The sequence below is a fragment of the Panulirus ornatus genome, chromosome 2 (assembly GCF_036320965.1).
Source record: "Panulirus ornatus isolate Po-2019 chromosome 2, ASM3632096v1, whole genome shotgun sequence".
NCBI classification, from domain to species: Eukaryota; Metazoa; Arthropoda; class Malacostraca; order Decapoda; family Palinuridae; genus Panulirus; species Panulirus ornatus.
In genome coordinates this window covers 7,125,502-7,146,989 of record NC_092225.1, presented here as the reverse complement: position 1 = coordinate 7,146,989, position 21,488 = coordinate 7,125,502, and the positions used below count along the sequence as shown (strand labels likewise).

Genomic DNA, 21,488 nt, shown 5'->3' with positions numbered 1-21,488 from the left:
GGTAAACAGAGAAGAGGTAGTAAAAGCTTTGCGGAAGATGAAAGCCGGCAAGGCAGCAGGTTTGGATGGTATTGCAGTGGAATTTATTAAAAAAGGGGGTGACTGTATTGTTGACTGGTTGGTAAGGTTATTTAATGTATGACTCATGGTGAGGTGCCTGAGGATTGGCGGAATGCGTGCATAGTGCCATTGTACAAAGGCAAAGGGGATAAGAGTGAGTGCTCAAATTACAGAGGTATAAGTTTATTGAGTATTCCTGGTAAATTATATGGGAGGGTGTTGATTGAGAGGGTGAAGGCATGTACAGAGCATCAGATTGGGGAAGAGCAGTGCGGTTTCAGAAGTGGTAGAGGATGTGTGGATCAGGTGTTTGCTTTGAAGAATGTATGTGAGAAATACTTAGAAAAGCAAAGGGATTTGTATGTAGCATTTATGGATCTGGAGAAGGCATATGATAGAGTTGATAGAGATGCTCTGTGGAAGGTATTAAGAATATATGGTGTGGGAGGCAAGTTGTTAGAAGCAGTGAAAAGTTTTTATCGAGGATGTAAGGCATGTGTACGTGTAGGAAGAGAGGAAAGTGATTGGTTCTCAGTGAATGTAGGTTTGCGGCAGGGGTGTGTGATGTCTCCATGGTTGTTTAATTTGTTTATGGATGGGGTTGTTAGGGAGGTAAATGCAAGAGTCCTGGAAAGAGGGGCAAGTATGAAGTCTGTTGGGGATGAGAGAGCTTGGGAAGTGAGTCAGTTGTTGTTCGCTGATGATACAGCGCTGGTGGCTGATTCATGTGAGAAACTGCAGAAGCTGGTGACTGAGTTTGGTAAAGTGTGTGGAAGAAGAAAGTTAAGAGTAAATGTGAATAAGAGCAAGGTTATTAGGTACAGTAGGGTTGAGGGTCAAGTCAATTGGGAGGTGAGTTTGAATGGAGAAAAACTGGAGGAAGTGAAGTGTTTTAGATATCTGGGAGTGGATCTGTCAGCGGATGGAACCATGGAAGCGGAAGTGGATCATAGGGTGGGGGAGGGGGCGAAAATTTTGGGAGCCTTGAAAAATGTGTGGAAGTCGAGAACATTATCTCGGAAAGCAAAAATGGGTATGTTTGAAGGAATAGTGGTTCCAACAATGTTGTATGGTTGCGAGGCGTGGGCTATGGATAGAGTTGTGCGCAGGAGGATGGACGTGCTGGAAATGAGATGTTTGAGGAAAATGTGTGGTGTGAGGTGGTTTGATCGAGTAAGTAACGTAAGGGTAAGAGAGATGTGTGGAAATAAAAAGAGCGTGGTTGAGAGAGCAGAAGAGGGTGTTTTGAAATGGTTTGGGCACATGGAGAGAATGAGTGAGGAAAGATTGACCAAGAGGATATATGTGTCGGAGGTGGAGGGAACGAGGAGAAGAGGGAGACCAAATTGGAGGTGGAAAGATGGAGTGAAAAAGATTTTGTGTGATCGGGGCCTGAACATGCAGGAGGGTGAAAGGAGGGCAAGGAATAGAGTGAATTGGAGTGATGTGGTATACAAGGGTTGACGTGCTGTCAGTGGATTGAATCAGGGCATGTGAAGCGTCTGGGGTAAACCATGGAAAGCTGTGTAGGTATGTATGTTTGCGTGTGTGGACGTGTGTATGTACATGTGTATGGGGGGGGGGGGGCCATTTCTTTTGTCTGTTTCCTTGCGCTACCTCGCAAACGCGGGAGACAGCGACAAAGTATAAAAAAAAAAAAAAAAAAATTAGTGAAAGAGAAGAGAGAGGCATTTGGACGATTTTTGCAGGGAAAAAATGCAATTGAGTGGGAGACGTATAAAAGAAAGAGACAGGAGGTCAAGAGAAAGGTGCAAGAGGTGAAAAAAAGGGCAAATGAGAGCTGGGGTGAGAGAGTATCATTAAATTTTAGGGAGAATAAAAAGATGTTCTGGAAGGAGGTAAATAAAGTGCGTAAGACAAGGGAGCAAATGGGAACTTCAGTGAAGGGCGCAAATGGGGAGGTGATAACAAGTAGTGGTGATGTGAGAAGGAGATGGAGTGAGTATTTTGAAGGTTTGTTGAATGTGTTTGATGATAGAGTGGCAGATATAGGGTGTTTTGGTCGAGGTGGTGTGCAAAGTGCGAGGGTTAGGGAAAATGAGTTGGTAAACAGAGAAGAGGTAGTAAAAGCTTTGCGGAAGATGAAAGCCGGCAAGGCAGCAGGTTTGGATGGTATTGCAGTGGAATTTATTAAAAAAGGGGGATGACTGTATTGTTGACTGGTTGGTAAGGTTATTTAATGTATGTATGACTCATGGTGAGGTGCCTGAGGATTGGCGGAATGCATGCATAGTGCCATTGTACAAAGGCAAAGGGGATAAGAGTGAGTGTTCAAATTACAGAGGTATAAGTTTGTTGAGTATTCCTGGCAAATTATATGGGAGGGTATTGATTGAGAGGGTGAAGGCATGTACAGAGCATCAGACTGGGGAAGAGCAGTGTGGTTTCAGAAGTGGTAGAGGATGTGTGGATCAGGTGTTTGCTTTGAAGAATGTATGTGAGAAGTACTTAGAAAAGCAAATGGATTTGTATGTAGCATTTATGGATCTGGAGAAGGCATATGATAGAGTTGATAGAGATGGTCTGTGGAAGGTATTAAGAATATATGGTGTGGGAGGCAAGTTGTTAGAAGCAGTGAAAAGTTTTTATCGAGGATGTAAGGCATGTGTACGTGTAGGAAGAGAGGAAAGTGATTGGTTCTCAGTGAATGTAGGTTTGCGGCAGGGGTGTGTGATGTCTCCATGGTTGTTTAATTTGTTTATGGATGGGGTTGTTAGGGAGGTGAATGCAAGAGTTTTGGAAAGAGGGGCAAGTATGAAGTCTGTTGGGGATGAGAGAGCTTGGGAAGTGAGTTAGTTGTTGTTCGCTGATGATAGAGCGCTGGTGGCTGATTCATGTGAGAAACTGCAGAAGCTGGTGACTGAGTTTGGTAAAGTGTGTGAAAGAAGAAAGTTAAGAGTAAATGTGAATAAGAGCAAGGTTATTAGGTACAGTAGGGTTGAGGGTCAATTCAATTGGGAGGTGAGTTTGAATGGAGAAAAACTGGAGGAAGTGAAGTGTTTTAGATATCTGGGAGTGGATCTGGCAGCGGATGGAACCATGGAAGCGGAAGTGGATCATAGGGTGGGGGAGGGGCGAAAATTCTGGGAGCCATGAAGAATGTGTGGAAGTCGAGAACATTATCTCGGAAAGCAAAAATGGGTATGTTTGAAGGAATAGTGGTTCCAACAATGTTGTATGGTTGCGAGGCGTGGACTATGGATAGAGTTGTGCGCAGGAGGATGGATGTGCTGGAAATGAGATGTTTGAGGACAATGTGTGGTGTGAGGTGGTTTGATCGAGTAAGTAACGTAAGGGTAAGAGAGATGTGTGGAAATAAAAAGAGCGTGGTTGAGAGAGCAGAAGAGGGTGTTTTGAAATGGTTTGGTCACATGGAGAGAATGAGTGAGGAAAGATTGACCAAGAGGATATATGTGTCGGAGGTGGAGGGAACGAGGAGAAGAGGGAGACCAAATTGGAGGTGGAAAGATGGAGTGAAAAAGATTTTGTGTGATCGGGGCCTGAACATGCAGGAGGGTGAAAGGAGGGCAAAGAATAGACTGAATTGGAGCGATGTGGTATACCGGGGTTGACGTGCTGTCAGTGGATTGAATCAAGGCATGTGTATGGGGGTGGGTTGGGCCATTTCTTTCGTCTGTTTCCTTGCGCTACCTCGCAAACGCGGGAGACAGCGTCAAAAAAAAAAAAAAAAAAAATATATATATATATATATATATATATATATATATTTTTTTTTTTTTCTTTTTTTTCAAACTATTCGCCATTTCCCACATTAGCGAGGTAGCGTTAAGAACAGAGGACTGGGCCTTTGAGGGAATACCCTCACCTGGCCCAATTCCCTGTTCCTTCTTTTGGAAAATTAAAAAAAAAACGAGAGGGGAGGATTTCCAGCCCCCCACTCCCTCCCCTTTTAGTCAGTCACCTTCTACAACACGCAGGGAATACGTGGGAAGTATTCTTTCTCCCCTATCCCCAGGGAAAATATATATATATATGTATTTTTTTTTCTTTGCCTTGTCGCTGTCTCCCACGTTTGCGAGGTAGCGCAAGGAAACAGACGAAAGAAATGGCCCAACCCACCCCCATACACATGTATATACATACGTCCACACACGCAAATATACATACCTACACAGCTTTCCATGGTTTACCCCAGATGCTTCACATGCCCTGATTCAATCCACTGACAGCACGTCAACCCCGGTATACCACATCGATCCAATTCACTCTATTCCTTGCCCTCCTTTCACCCTCCTTCATGTTCAGGCCCCGATCACACAAAATCTTTTTCACTCCATCTTTCCACCTCCAATTTGGTCTCCCACTTCTCCTCGTTCCCTCCACCTCCGACACATATATCCTCTTGGTCAATCTTTCCTCACTCATTCTCTCCATGTGCCCAGACCATTTCAAAACACCCTCTTCTGCTCTCTCAACCACACTCTTTTTATTTCCACACATCTCTCTTACCCTTACGTTACTCACTCAATCAAACCACCTCACACCATACATTGTCCTCAAACATCTCATTTCCAGCACATCCATCCTCCTGCGCACAACTCTATCCATAGCCCACGCCTCGCAACCATACAACATTGTTGGAACCACTATTCCTTCAAACATTCCCATTTTTGCTTTCCGAGATAATGTTCTCGACTTCCACACATTCTTCAAGGCTCCCAGAATTTTCGCCCCCTCCCCCACCCTATGATCCACTTCCGCTTCCATGGTTCCATCTGCTGCCAGATCCACTCCCAGATATCTAAAACACTTCACTTCCTCCAGTTTTTCTCCATTCAAACTCACCTCCCAATTGACTTGACCCTCAACCCTACTGTACCTAATAACCTTGCTCTTATTCACATTTACTCTTAACTTTCTTCTTTCACACACTTTACCAAACTCAGTCACCAGCTTCTGCAGTTTCTCACATGAATCAGCCACCAGCGCTGTATCATCAGCGAACAACAACTGACTCACTTCCAAAGCTCTCTCATCCCAACAGACTTCATCCTTGCCCCTCTTTCCAAAACTCTTGCATTCACCTCACTAACAACCCCATCCATAAACAAATTAAACAACCATGGAGACATCACACACCCCTGCCGCAAACCTACATTCACTGAGAACCAATCACTTTCCTCTCTTCCTACACGTACACATGCCTTACATCCTCGATAAGAACTTTTCACTGCTTCTAACAACTTGCCTCCCACACCATATATTCTTAATACCTTCCACAGAGCATCTCTGTCAACTCTATCATATGCCTTCTCCAGATCCATAAATGCTACATACAAATCCATTTGCTTTTCTAAGTATTTCTCACATACATTCTTCAAAGCAAACACCTGATCCACACATCCTCTACCACTTCTGAAACCACACTGCTCTTCCCCAATTTGATGCTCTGTACATGCCTTCACCCTCTCAATCAATACCCTCCCATACAATTTGCCAGGAATACTCAACAAACTTATACCTCTGTAATTTGAGCACTCACTCTTATCCCCTTTGCCTTTGTACAATGGCACTATGCACGCATATATAAACATATATATATGTGTACGTGTAGGAAGAGAGGAAAGTGATTGGTTCTCAGTGAATGTAGGTTTGTGGCAGGGGTGTGTGATGTCTCCATGGTTGTTTAATTTGTTTATGGATGGGGTTGTTAGGGAGGTGAATGCAAGAGTTTTGAAAGAGGAGCAAGGATGAAGTCTGTTGGGGATGAGAGAGCTTGGGAAGTGAGTCACTTGTTGTTCGCTGATGATACAGCGCTGGTGGCTGATTCATGTTAGAAACTGCAGAAGCTGGTGACTGAGTTTGGTAACGTGTGTGAAAGAAGAAAGTTAAGAGTAAATGTGAATAAGAGCAAGGTTATTAGGTACAGTAGGGTTGAGGGTCAAGTCAATTGGGAGGTGAGTTTGAATGGAGAAAAACTGGAGGAAGTGAAGTGTTTTAGATATCTGGCAGTGGATCTGGCAGCAGATGGAAACATGGAAGCGGAAGTGGATCATAGGGTGGGGGAGGGGGCGAAAATTCTGGGAGCCTTGAAGAATGTGTGGAAGTCGAGAACATTATCTTGGAAAGCAAAAATGGGTATGTTTGAAGGAATAGTGGTTCCAACAATGTTGTATGGTTGCGAGGCGTGGACTATGGATAGAGTTGTGCGCAGGAGGATGGATGTGCTGGAAATGAGATGTTTGAGGACAATGTGTGGTGTGAGGTGATTTGAGCGAGTAAGTAACGTAAGGGTAAGAGAGATGTGTGGAAATAAAAAGAGCGTGGTTGAGAGAGCAGAAGAGGGTATTTTGAAATGGTTTGGTCACATGGAGAGAATGAGTGAGGAAAGATTGACCAAGAGGATATATGTGTCGGAGGTGGAGGGAACGAGGAGAAGAGGGAGACCAAATTGGAGGTGGAAAGATGGAGTGAAAAAGATTTTGTGTGATCGGGGCCTGAACATGCAGGAGGGTGAAAGGAGAGCAAGGAATAGAGTGAATTGGAGCGATGTGGTATACCGGGGTTGACGTGCTGTCAGTGGATTGAATCAAGGCATGTGAAGCGTCTGGGGTAAACCATGGAAAGCTGTGTAGGTATATATATTTGCGTGTGTGGACGTATGTATATACATGTGTATGGGGGTGGGTTGGGCCATTTCTTTCGTCTGTTTCCTTGCGCTACCTCGCAAACGCGGGAGACAGCGACAAAAAAAAAAAAATATATATATCTATATATATATATATATATATATATATATATATATAGATATAGATATATATTTTATTACTATTATACTTTGTCGCTGTCTCCCGCGTTAGTGAGGTAGCGCAAGAAAACAGACAAAAGAATGGCCCAACCCACCCACATACGCATGTATATACATGCACATCCACACATGCACATATACATACCTATACATTTCAATGTATACATATATATGCACACACAGACATATACATATGTACACATGTACATAATTCATACTGTCTGCCTTTATTCATTCCCATCGCCACCCCACCACCCATGCAATAACAACCCCCTCCCCCCACATGTGCATGAGGTAGCTCTAGGAAAAGACAACAAAGGCCACATTTGTTCACACTCAGTCTCTAGCTGTCATGTATAATGCACCGAAACCACATCTCCCTTTCCACATCCAGGCCCCACAAAACGTTGACTCTGGGATATCACATCGTTCCAATCCACTCTATTCCTTGCACGCCTTTCACCCTCCTGTATGTTCAGGCACTGATCGCTCAAAATCTTTTTCACTCCATTCTTCCACCTCCAATTTGGTCTCCCACTTCCCGTTCCCTCCACCTCTGACACATATATCCTCTTTGTCAATCTTTCCTCATTCATTCTCTCCATGTGACCATGTGAGAGAGAGAGAGAATTTAAAATTACCCTAAGATCCCAAGGCCATAATGATCTTAAAGTGCACCAGTTTCCTGTCTGGTGCTGATTGATTTATGTTTTATTTTTCTCATCTGAACTGTTTCATATAACTGTCATTTTTGTAGACAGTTACAGATGTATGGTATTTCAGAACACTGGCATGTCAGAAAAATCCTCAGGTATAAATTTTGCGAGAAATGCTCTTGTAGGTGTAATAGTTTTTCTTTTCCTTTGTTGTTGTTGCAGGCATCACACTTGAGGAGATTTAGACAAAACTTGCACAAAACTTGCACAAAGGGGATTCAGGCTAACATAGCTGAGATTATGAAACACATCTTTTATGTCTGCTTTTGATTCATCTCCAACAATATTTGTTTTCAAAGTATTCCTAGTGTTGAATCTTAAATTTTCAGTTGGTTATCCATAAATTGGAATTCTTTAATCATCAATCCCTACAATTGCAGTCCTTCCACTTTTTATGCTGAGGTGGCCCTAGTTTCAACTCCACATTCATCAGTGGTTGCACAGCTTAATCATCTGACAGCATTTGTTCTAGAATAACCTGCTGTGGCCTTCAGTATGTATCATTTTCATCCAAGTTTAGATAGTAAGACAAGCTTTCTGGAATTTATATTAATAACAATCATGAATACTCTGGAAAATTTCTCACATCTGTTATCTGGGTGTTATATGTGCCTGAGTTTCATCCATGAATCAGGTTTTATCACTGAAAAACATTTCATTGGGCTTATCTAGGTGAAACAATGTGTGAAGAATTTATTTACCCAATAGCCATGAGCAACATTCCCTATGTATTCACAAAGGGTTACTGCAGGCATATCCTTTCTAATGCATATTGATAGGCACATGATTGACACACTTGTACACCTTACATAGACATCAACTTATATAGACACAAACTGTCAAAACAAAAACATTCCCCTTAATATTGAGATAAAACTGAAAATGGTGTTAATATTGAAATAAAACTGAAAATGGTGAGAGAAAATTTCTTTTATTACTCATGAATAGTTATTGATAGTTCTATGTGAATGCAAATAAAGTAATGTAAAGACCAAAACAGAATCATGCACATTGAACTACTGATTACTTAATTTTAGGTAAAAGCAGTTAACACTGATGGTACACTAAAATCCATGTGAAATTATAATCGTGAATGGCCATCTAATTATAATTTTTAGCGAGACTTCCCTAAAATATGAAGGCTTCAATCAAACTGCTTCTTACAGCATATTACAACAATTATGGTAAATTTTCTAATTTGCATATCCTCCCATTGAAAACACAGTAGTACACTATTCATTTGAATAAACTGTATACAACATAAAGGATTTAATTCAAGTTGTTTCTTTGCAGAGCTGATGATGAATGTGAGGCTAACCAGCGTTACAACCGTCTTTGGAAGCAGCCAACTAAGGCACCCTCTGAAGCTGCTTCCAAGCTGTAAAGTATAACAGTTTAAAATGCTGGATGCTTCAGCATGGGTGTAGAGGAAAGAAGGATATCCCTTTTTGGCCAAATCACATTGGGAAACATGCTGAATTGGTGGCTTGTTTTAGCATGTCCAATAATAAATTTGGAAAATTTTCCATTGGCAGTTTATGGTGTTCTGCAATACATGCCCTCTAATATCTTGGTGTAAAAATGGAAATTCATGCACAGAATTCTGACTCTAGCAAGCATGACCGTCCAGTGGTGAAATGAGACATAGTAGTAGAAAACATAATGAGATTTCCTTGCTGTTCGGTGTAAAGATAAACTACTTCCACTGAATACTGTTATATGAATATTTGAAAATATTCATTGTATGATATTTTACATTTCATGACTTTTGTAAATGGGCTTTTAAGTGCTCTGGGTAAATGTGCATCATGTTTTAATACCTAGTTTGTATAAACTGTCTGGAGATCTTAATCAGATGTTGATAAATACAAAGTTTGTTAAGGTAAATCTGTGGAATAAGCTAGTTGTTAAACAAAAATTATATACCATATACTTAATGAGAGGAGGCTGTTGTGTTATTAGTACCTCACTTTACTTCAAGCCTTGATGATATATGACTTCATTCACCTTGAATTGTGGTAGAAATAGGAGAATATTTTTCAGAAAAGCAAGATAAACCCATTGTCTTCAGAGTAAATATGGTTAAATCTAACATAAAACAAGGAATGGGAGGTAAACTTTTGTCATTATTGATGTGAATATGTGGTGTTGCTAGTCATTGCTCTTCAGATGTTTTGATATGTTTTTCCTTAGAAATTTTATGTATATTTTTGTTGAATTATTACTCTACACATAATTCTTTTATTTAATCTTATATTCCCCCATATGCAACATAGGTAGAGTATCGAAAATCCTTATTTCAAAAATTCACAAACTTCCCAAATCCATAATAGAATGCATTCAACATTATTGGCAACTTGGTGCATAAGTTTTCAGAGCTGGCAGCCTGTTTATCCTGCTCTACCAAAGCATTGTTCCTGCTGTCTGTACATTTTGTAGTAAAGCTCCATGATTTTCTCAATCACTGTGTGATATTTCCCTAGTAACATCCAAAAAGAATATGAGTGACAGAACTAGTGCAAAGAGTGGAAAACTTACAGAGATTAGAAAAGAGTGTTTCACAGCATATTCTTAGCATTTAGTGAGCATGAGTGAACCACAGCATTTATGTATGATTTGCTTTGCAGTGTTAATTGTGCATGACAACACAATGGAGAGAAGCAGCAGACTTGCCACTCAGAGCCAATGAATGATTTCATGTGTCATTCTTTTGTGTTTCTTCATGGGGTAGAATATGATCTAGAAAATGTAAATTTTTCTAATTGGAAGTTTTGATTGGACTGAAATATGCTCACTGCAGTGCTTTCTGCTGTGGCTAGCAACCTAGATTCAAATTTTCTTTTTGTTAGTATCACAGGGAAGCAGAGGCGATTCCTGCATATTTTGTACTGTACATTGAACAGAATCCTTTCCAATACTGTTACAAGGATTTCATTATTATTGAAAATCTTAGGTCAAATCTAGTGCTATAATTGTTAAGATGTAGTGAAAATGCTCTGTCATATTCACAGTTATAACAATGACTTGGACATGATGTTTTTCTTATGAAAATACCCTTGTAGCTTATTAACAGAATCCTGTTCACTGTATGTAAAACATCAGTTGATCCTATTCAGAATATAGGTGTCACTTTGCTTGCCTCTGACAGTAAAGAGAAATGTAAAAAGTTAAGTCAAATCAAAACAGAATCTATAGCAGAAAGTGCTGCATTAAGTAAACAATTTTGATTTGGGTAAAAGTTCCATTTAGATATCATTATATTCATTTGTAGATTAATTTGATTCAAAACAGAAGATTCTGTTAGCACCGTAATGTGCAGGAAAAGTTTATTCAGCGTTCCAAATAGGTGAGGCTTTTGTTTCAACACTAACCCCTTCTTAACTTCATCCGTGACCACCCTAAGATTCTTACTCATCTGATTTTTTCTATATACCTTACAAATCTATATCATTACAGTAGTAATGATCAGAAGTATAATTTTTAAGCTGTTATGATAAATGATGCTGAGTTAGAGATTATGATAATACTATTCAATGAAGAATACTACTCAAATCAAGTGTGTAGCAATATATCAAACTTTTGCTTTTTTGATAGCTATGTATGCTGTATATAGCATTCTATGGGCCTGTTTTTCTAAAATTTGGAGGCAAAAACTGCTTGGTCCAGAGGATTATGGATTTTCAATACTCTACTTGCATAATAAGAAATATAGAGAAGCTATTTGTTTTAAACAATTGTTCCAAGAATATGCTGGTCATTTGTTCAGATTTGGCATATTTCCCAGTGGTTAATCATGCACATGTAACCATGGAAACAAGAGGCTAGCCAGAACCAGATGAAGTTTGAAAAATAACCTGAATTTATGTCCCAAGGTAAAGTGTGATTAATTTTTTTTTTATTACAGTTTTTCAACATATATGGTTTGTTTATTGTCTGTATCATGTGCTCCTTTTTATGAAATTACCAAAGGATTACAAAGTATTTCCCAAGAATTTCAGTTCCTGATCAACTCCACGCTGTTCAATGTTATAGGGTAGACAGCAGCACTTAAAAGTATCTGTACAAGAATTTGGCATGTAGATTTAGCTATCTTATCAAGAAAAGAATTTGTTTCATAAATGCAGCAAAAAATAATGTTTGAAAAGAATGAGGAATGTTTACAGTATATAATGCTAGAAATTTGAGAGAGAGTATCTACCCCTGAGTTCCTCTTGAGATTTTATGATGGAGCAGGACTAGTGTGCATCACTCACCACATATATTGCTCGTTTACCAATCCCTCAATGTTTTGCCACTATACATATTGCATAGTGTTGAGTTCATCTGGGGCTGTTGTTAACCATTCATGTGGTCTTCTTTTAAGGACTTTTGTGCTTACACCAAGCAGGCTTTTTTCATTTTACTTAATATCAGTATCTCCATTGTTTTGCTGAATTATATCTTTTTGTTGTCTGTTAGGTATATCCCTGAGGATACTTTTAGTCTTACTTATCCTGTTTCTTTCATGTTTTTTTTTGTTAAAGCACTTTTTTTATTCCTTCAATTTGACATTTATAAATCATCATGTAATGCATGCATAACAACAAATTGGTGTCACTGGACTCTCCCTGCTTATGGTTACACCATGAATGAGAAATTATCATTCAGCAGGATTGCAGTATTATCGTTTTACAAGAGGGAGTAGGGTCTCATTGAGGAACTTCTTGCTTAGAAGAAGTCCGTCATTTACCTACTTCTGATAGTAGTGCTGCCTCAAAGCAGCAGAAGCACCATTAAAGGAGTCCTGGGGTTATGAAAAGATCTGATCCTTGTTCAGTTTTGGGGATGCATTACTGGAAATCACAACTTAACAGACATCAGATAATGGACCATGTTTTACCATGGGATATATTAATAATTACTCCAGGACCAATTTCTGTGAAAGAGTCGTGGTGTTACTAAGATCTTTCTAAAGACTCGTGCTACTTCCAGTAGCAAGGAAATGTAGGCTCCTTTGGAGTGAGAAGTTCGTTCATGAGACTGTATTCCCGTAACAAAGCTCTGTCAATGGTGACCTTTCACTTGTGATGTTATCTTAAGTAGGCAGCATCCTTTATCTCCTAACATGCACATAAACAGGATAAAGGATGGTTACCTTCCATTAGGAGATTCCTGAACTAAATGTTTAAAGAAAAGTACGAATGAGATGTTAAGAAATGCATCAGCATAGTTCAGGCACATTATCAGTTTAAGTAATTAAATGAAAAATATAGCACAGAATGTTGTATTTAAGTATAAGAGGATATATGCGTCAGAGGTGAAGGGAACAAGAAGTGGGAGATCTAATTGGAGGTGAATGGACGAGTGAAAAAGATTTTGAGTGATCAGGGCCTGAATGTACAGAAGGGTGAGAAGTGTGCAAGGAATAGAGTGAATATGAATGATGTGCTTTCAGTGGACTGAGCCAGGGTATGTGAAATATCTGGGATAAACCATGGAAGATCTGTGGGTCCTGAATGTGGATAGCGAGCTGTGGTTTTGGTGCATTACACATGACAGCTAGAGACTGAGTGTGAGAGATTTTGGCCTTTTGTGTCTGTTTTCCTGGTGCTACCTCGCTGAAGCAGGGGGCAGCAATGCTGCTTCCTGTGGGGCGGGGAGGTGCCAGGAATGGGTTGAAGGCAAGCAAGTATGAATATGTACATGTGTATATATGTATATGTCTGTGTATATGTATGTATGTATATGTGCATGTATGGGTGTTTATGTATTTATGTGTATATGAGTGGATGGGTCATTCTTCGTTTGTTTCCTGGTGCTACCTTGCTGAGTGGGGAAACAGCAATCAAGTAAAATAAAAAATGAACTGAAAATATATATTTCTTTTTTTTTCATACTATTCGCCATTTCCCGCGTTAGCAAGGAAGTGTTAAGAACAGAGGACTGAGCCTTTGAGGGAATATCCTCACTTGGCCCCCTTCTCTGTTCCTACTTTTGGGAAATTAAGAATGAGAGGGGAGGATTTCCAGCCCCCCACTCTCACCCCTTTTAGTCCCCTTCTACGACATGCAGGGAATACGTGAGAAGTATGCAAGAAATACTTAAAAAAGCAAATGGATTTGTATGTAGCATTTATGGATCTGGAGAAGGCATATGATAGAGGTGATAGAGATGCTCTGTGGAAGGTATTAAGAATATATGGTGTGGGAGGTAAGTTATTAGAAGCAGTGAAAAGTTTCTATCGGGATGTAAACCATGTGTACGTGTAGGAAGAGAGGAAAGTGATTGGTTCTCAGTGAATGTTGGTTTGCGGCAGGGGTGCATGATGTCTCCATGGCTGTTTAATTTGTTTATGGATGGGGTTGTTAGGGAGGTGAATGCAAGAGTTTTGGAAAGAGGGGCAAGTATGCAATCTGTTGTGGATGAGAGAGCTTGGGAAGTGAGTCAGTTGTTGTTCGCTGATGATACAGCACTGGTGGCTGATTCGGGTGAGAAACTGCAGAAGCTGGTGACTGAGTTTGGTAAAGTGTGTGAAAGAAGAAAGCTGAGAGTAAATGTGAATAAGAGCAAGGTTATTAGGTAAAGTAGAGTTGAGGGACAAGTCAATTGGGAGGTAAGTTTGAATGGAGAAAAACTGGAGGAAGTAAAGTGTTTTAGATATCTGGGAGTGGAATTGGCTGTGGATGGAACCATGGAAGCTGAAGTGAATCATAGGGTGGGGGAGGGGGCGAAAGTTCTGGGAGCCTTGAAGAATGTGTGGAAGTCGAGAACATTATCTTGGAAAGCAAAAATGGGTATGTTTGAAGAAATAGTGGTGTCAACAATATTATATGGTTGCGAGGTGTGGGCTATAGATAGAGTTGTGCAGAGGAGGGTGGATGTGCTGGAAATGAGATGTTTGAGGACAATATGTGGTGTGAGGTGGTTTGATCGAATAAGTAATGAAAAGGTAAGAGAGATGTGTGGTAATAAAAAGAGTGTGGTTGAGAGAGCAGAAGAGGGTGTTTTGAAATGGTTTGGTGACATGGAGAGAATGAGTGAAGACAGATTGACAAAGAGGATATATGTGTCAGAGGTGGAGGGAGCGAGAAGTGGGAGACCAAATTGGAGGTGGAAAGATGGAGTGAAAAAGATTTTGAGCGATCGGGGCCTAAACATGCAGGAGGGTGAAAGGCGTGCAAGGAATAGAGTGAATTGGAACGATGTGGTATACCTGGGTCGACGTGCTGTCAATGGATTGAACCAGAGCATGTGAAGTATCTGGGGTAAACCATGGAAAGTTTTGTGGGGCCTGGATGTGGAAAGGGAGCTGTGGTTTCGGTGCATTATACATGACAGCTAGAGACTGAGTGTGGACGAATGTGGCCTTTGTTTCCTTTTCCTAGCGCTACCTCGCGCACATGCAGGGGGAGGGGGGTTTTCATTTCATGTGTGGCAGGGTGGCAACAGGAATGAATAAGGGCAGAGAGTATGAATTATGTACATGTGTATATATGTATATGTTGAGATGTATAGGTATGTATATGTGCTGTGTGTGGAAGTGTATGTATATACATGTGTATGTGGGTGGGTTGGGCCATTCTTTCATCTGTTTCCTTGCGCTACCTCGCTAACGCGGGAGACAGCGACAAAGTATAATAAATAAATAAATACATATATTTTTTTTTTTCCCACTGTATTCGCCATTTCCCACGCAAGCAAAGTAGCATTTAGAACAGAGGACTGAGCCTAAGAGGGAAAAACCTCTCTTGGCCCCCTTCTCTGTTCCTTCTTTTGGTAAAGTAAAAACTGGAGGGGAGGATTTCCAGCTCCCAGCTCACTCCCCTTTTAGTCGCCTTTTATGACAAGCAGGGAATACATGGGAAGTGTTCTTTCTTCCCTATCTCCAGGGATGATATATGATATGCAGCGCAATAACATGGAAAAGATTAGCATACATCCCTGAATCTCAATTGCTTACCCAACCCCTTTTTATCTCTTGTTCCTTGCATTTATATAAAACAAATTCATAATTAGTACACCTAATTACATAATGACTAATAAATGTTGATATAAATATAACATACAAATGTATTGTATCAAAACAGTACAAAAGGTGTGAAGGGCATTTGCAAGTTTGTTGGAGATCCTCCCTCATCTCTTACTAACATCAATTCAATAACATTTGTGATGAGCAACAAACAAATGAGATATAATGTGCAAGAACTGAATGTAAATTAATGTAAGGTATGAGATTTGCACAATAACACTGAATCAAAGAAAGCCAGCTGTGAGAGCCCATAGTGATGGAGCAAGCAAGTGCAGATGTTGGTGGTAATCTATCTCTAACTACCTCCTCTCTGTATCATTACTAATATTGGTTTGTTAATGTTTCTGGCAAACAGTTATAATATGGGATGTACTGTACATATATTAAACATGATATAAAAGATGGAAACAGATTAAAGATTAATAATCAACCAAAGAAGTTGGAATAAAGGAGTGGAAATGTATACTTCAATGCCCACCATCCATATGCCTCCTCCTGAATGAACCTCAAATAGACACTTATGCTTAAGGAGTAGCCACTTAGAAAAATAGTAAAATAGCATGATACAACAAACTAAATACAAATATGAGTAATAGCACAAAAATCAAGGGAAACAGTTGTATGACAAGCAAGTAATGTGGTGAGTACCACATGATAACCCTGCCATCACAGTTAAATCTTGTAGGCACAGTTACTCATTAGTAGGTATCCCTCCACCCATCTTCCCTCTTGTCTCCCTCCCATGCACCTGCTACCCCTTCACCACTGGCCTGCTGCCACCTGAATATTTCCTTTTAACCTCATTCATGGGGTTGACTAATTACTTTTTAAAATAGTTCACCATCATTATTTACTATCAATGTGGTGGATTCCATATCGGTGAGGTAACAACATTGTATAACTGCAATCATGATGCAGTAGAGATGTTTCCAGAAAAAGCTGTCTGAATATATGATTTCTTTTTAAATGCATTTGTAATGAAATAAAATATGAATTTGTACAGTTTATAAATATAAACAATTTTACAGCATAAGAATATGGGTTGTATCACTTTCAAAAGGAGGAGGAATGATCCAGTGGTGGAGGTTACTTGGTCTTTGCCTACCTCCTCTGCCACCACCTCCTGAAGTTTCCCCTTCAACCTCACTCATGGGATTGGCTGTTTACTCTGTGTAAATTAGATTATCATTTTGATAAATCATAAATGTGGTGAATTTCATATCAGTGAGAGGGTGATGTCATCATGATATATCATAGTGGATGCCACCACCTGCTGGCAATTGCATGCAATTGCTGCGATAGCATGATTAAAACATTCATAATTTTTTTTCCGTTTCTGTGTTATTGGATTTGTTTTTTATGGACACTGGATAAGCACATCTCTGGTAGCAGTGTCAGTGTAATGACAATAATTATCATGGATCTTTCTAGACTGTATGGTTCAGATTCTTTTAACCTTTCATAATATTTCATGTGTTGTATTCTCTCAGTCTTAATGACCTCATCTTGCCTTAATCGTTTCCTTAAAACACTTCTGTATTCAAGTTAGCTTCTTGTATAAGCACTAAGCATCATTATCATAAGTTTATATATCTTCTGGGAGTTCTCATTGTCACTCAACTCACTTGAACTGCCAAATTTTTTTCTCTGCAGTCTAGAACCTCCAGTGTTTCATTACTTCATTACTCTCAGGTCTTTAACTGTCTCCATCACTAGTCACCTTTCCTATTGACCTCTTGAAAGGTTTAATCATTGTGTCATGAGTCTCTCCATAAGACATAGAAATGCCTGTTCATTGAATTCCATCAAGTCCTGTATTTTCTCTCTTTCTTTTCATTTGCTTATCATATTTGATCCAGTATCATCTGTAAAAGACTGAATTTTCATATTTTTTTTATTTTTCTTATTTCTTCATCTATATTAGATATGATTATGAATAGTCTAGAGGGTAAAATTATTCCATGAGGTACCCTAGATAAAATACCTTCCTTATCAGATATAGTTCAGTATGCCAATACTTTGCTTTGTTTATCGAATCCTTGATTTATCTCTCTAATATACATTTCATGTTCTGTTTTGTTACTTCATCTACCAGAATCTTTTAGGTTACTTTATCAAATGCCAGAGCAAGGTCAAGAAATAAAGGATCCATTTTCTTTCTTTGCATCAGTTTTAATAGTGCACTAGCAGCTACATTTGTGAGCTTTTACCTGGCATAGATCTCTCTTGGTTTTCACATATAAAGTTATTATCAATTAAGCATTTCAACATGTGGAAGGAAAAGACTACCTTCCTCTGAGTAACCATGACATGATTTTGCAACAATGTAATGTTAGAGCATAGTGCTCACTTCACATACTGTTTGTATGAGAGAAAAAGAGAGATCTTAGGAAACTGGTAATTACAAAGCTTGTCTCTCTCTGCTTGTACAAATTTAAACTTAGATTCAGACCTAAAATTTAAGTGTGGACGTTTTGCCAAAACAAAGAACAAAACTAGAGTTATACTTAAATAAAAAGCAGCAATTGGAAAATGGCAAAGCTTGATGGACATTGTGGAACTGGAGAATGCACATTACAAAATGGTTTACCACTACAGTATGAATGTGGTCAGAGAACCATCTATTACAGATAATGCAATTCTTCAAATGTGCTGATGGGTAATTCATCATTTCATCAGAAATATATGTATACTTTTCACTAATTAAGGAGCCTCATATCTATTTCCACAACTCACAACTCAGTATGCTTTGCTGCAATTCTTAACAAGTCAAGCTATACAAGGCTCTCACTATAACCTTATAAGGTGCACTTCACTGAACCTGATCCAGTGAACTACTGGATTTCTCCAGTGGTTGAACCATAGTGTTTCTAATGTTTCCAGAAACAGCGGTTAACCATTTTCGGGCATCAGGGATATACACTTTTTTGTTTATCATGTTTGTGGCAACAAAATTTTCCATATTTGCTAGACCAATGGGAAATTAGTGTTTTATGGAGATTGGGGTCAGCCCTTCTGGGTTTTCCAAGGATAAATTGTGAAAAATATATCTGTACTCAAAGCAATAAGTTTGATCACAGTCATTTCTGATAGTTCTGATTTTCAAGTCAGTGTGGACTGTGAATTATTTCTTGTCTCTTATTTTAAACAGCATTCCCTCTTACATGGGGTGAATAAAATGATTACATGCATCTTTTTTGGAAATTAATTTTGCAGGACTAAAATCTTCAGCCCCAGTTCCATAGGCTTGATATTGGGCATCCCTTCCTTTTTGGTTGCCTGTAGAGTAGGGGCTAGGAACCTTTTGGAAAGGAGTTAAAGGTAATAGGTAGAGAGCTGGATCAAGCATGTAGAACCAATCACTTCCCTCACAAATATCTTCATCTTAACTTTTAAGTGGTGGCCATGGAAAAAATAAAGTTGTTACTCCTGGATGAGTGAAAATATGAAGGTTTGAAATAGTAAGAAAATGTATTGATTAATTTCAACAGACATAACCATTATACTTGGCACGTCATAGACATTTAAACCCTGGTGTGATGCTTGGCATTTAGATTTTGGCATGCCACCACTCTTTGTAAACTCAGTGCCTCATCAGTTTATTAGTTGCCTTACTGGTCTCCTTAGGTTGACCAGACCCAACTTTTTGGGGAGGGGGAGGCCATTAGAAAGCAGAAAAAATGTAAGGATTGTGAACTTTGTCTTGTCAATGTTTTGACATCTCAGTTGTGGATATATTTTCTAGCTTCTATGCAAGAATACAGGCCTTTCCTTCTTGGGGCAACTTCTTAAAGGCCTGTCTACAGGAGCGGGCCTGATCGGCGGGCTTGCCCGTTAACGGGCATATTTGACGGGCAAACGATCAAATTGCCCGAAAGCCCGGCCAGCGAAGTCACTGAGCTGGTGCCCGGTAGCTGGAGTTTCTACCCTGCCAGACGCAAGATAATATCGTGAACCCACAGCGGGCCTTCATCCCACATCCCACGGCATAGTAGCACAGTGAACATTTAACGATGGCAGCCCAGGATAACTCTAGTGAGCCACCAACAATTTTTTGGTCTAAAACACTTACTAGTACTTTGATTGACCTTTATCTTAAGAATCCATGTTTATGGAATGTGAAGCTGAATAAGTAGACCCACTTGCTAAAAATCGCAGAGTTGCTTCCAGACGAGCTTCTGCTGTAATGCTGTTTCTCATAACTGTGTCTTTATTCACTATGTATGGCTCCACCTTTGATAACAAGATGTAAAAAGTGCTTACACTCATCCTCAGGTAATTTCTGAAGTCGTGTTCCTCACTACTATGTAGTTCATGAGGTATTGTTGCAGTGCTTCCAAACATACTTCTCTTCTTTAACCAATCTTTACACCATATCCTTTTCTTCTTTTTCTTCTTGAGACGCAAAGCTATTATCATAGAGCACAAAATCTTTTTCTTGACAATGCTAGGCACCATGGTTCTCGTACCGCACTCCACCCGATACTGGCAACATCGTCGGGCAGGCCCGGCTGTTCATCACTTCGGTCGTGTGGACAACATTCACGGGCAGGCCCGCCAGAATTTGCCCGTTAACGGGCAAACCCGCCGATCAGGCCCGCTCGTGTAGACAGGCCTTAAGACCCATAATTAGTTACCGGTAAAAGGAAAAAGTCACCCAGAAAGGTATCCCTCCACTCTGAATACCATGGGGTACCCAAGGCAGCAAATCATGTCATTTCATTTCTAAAACTGTACCCTGCAGCCAGAAATGTGGTATTTCCAACATAATCAAATAATAGGATTTATTCGACAAATCAAAACCGGTGCATGAATGACTTATTTTGAATGGTAATTGTAGGAAGTTTTTGCAGAGACTGCACATATTCTAATTCCAGTAACATAGTTCAAGTTATTCAATTCTACTAATGTAATTTTCCACCTAGGAAAACAAAAATCTTCAAATCCATATGTCAGAATTTGGATAAGCAAACATCTTGCACATTGTACCCTTAAATTCCTTCCATTCACCTGAACTTTCAGTGCACCTTCAATTTCCCTTTTTTACATGATTTTACTCCAGCTTGCTACTACCATCCTAACTGATCTGGTCAGAAACAGTTAACTTGCTCTAACTCTTAGCTGCTTTCAACAACCTCCTTTTAAATACTTCATCAAAGTTACTCACCCTTGTTACCCAGTCTTTGCTGTGATTCAGGAAAAAAAGATATACTCCCATGGTTTGGCAGCACACATGAATAACCTTGCTACACTTGCATCTTTCGCAATGCCCTGTCTATAAAAACATTATACAACTATGGTGACTTTACACAGTCCTGATATACTCCCACATACATTTTAGAAACCTTATACTCCACTTTACTCTCATACAAGCACTACCACCATACACACTACTGAGATGTTATGGGACTCTGCCTGGCTGTGATTACACTACAAGTGAAGAGTCACCTGCAGGTCCTAAAACCTCTTTGAAGAATCTTCTCCATTACTTCCTTGCATCTCAGAATTTTCGTCACCTCCCCCACCCTTTGATTCACTTCCGCTTCCATGGTTCCATCTGCTGCCAAATCCACTCCCAGATATCTAAAACACTTCACATCCTCCAGTTTTTCTCCATTCAAACTTACCTCCCAATTGAATTGACTCTCAACCCTACTGTACCTAATAACCTTACTCTTATTCACATTTACTCTCAACTTTCTTCTTTCACAAACTTTACCAAAATCAGTCACCAGCTTGTGCAATTTCTCACATGAATCAGCCACCAGCGCTGTATCATCAGCAAACAACAACTGACTCACTTCCCAAACTCTCTCATCCACAACAGACTGCATACTTGCCCCTCTTTCCAAAACTCTTGCATTCACCTCCCTAACAACCCCACCAATAAACAAATTAAACAACCATGGAGACC

The 21,488-nt window shown here is 39.7% G+C and overlaps 1 protein-coding gene across 4 annotated transcripts in view; it reads left to right on the top strand.

Moving 5' to 3' along the window:
- Positions 1-16,610, top strand: part of LOC139753327 (uncharacterized) — a 654,487-nt gene extending 637,877 nt beyond the window's left edge. For all 4 annotated transcript variants that reach the window (XM_071669685.1, XM_071669676.1, XM_071669667.1 and 1 more), the window contains one exon: positions 8,860-16,610. In XM_071669685.1, the coding sequence (XP_071525786.1) occupies positions 8,860-8,950 (91 nt within the window). In that variant the 3' untranslated portion in view covers positions 8,951-16,610. The remainder of the gene's footprint in view (positions 1-8,859) is intronic.
- Positions 16,611-21,488: the final 4,878 nt, after the last annotated feature.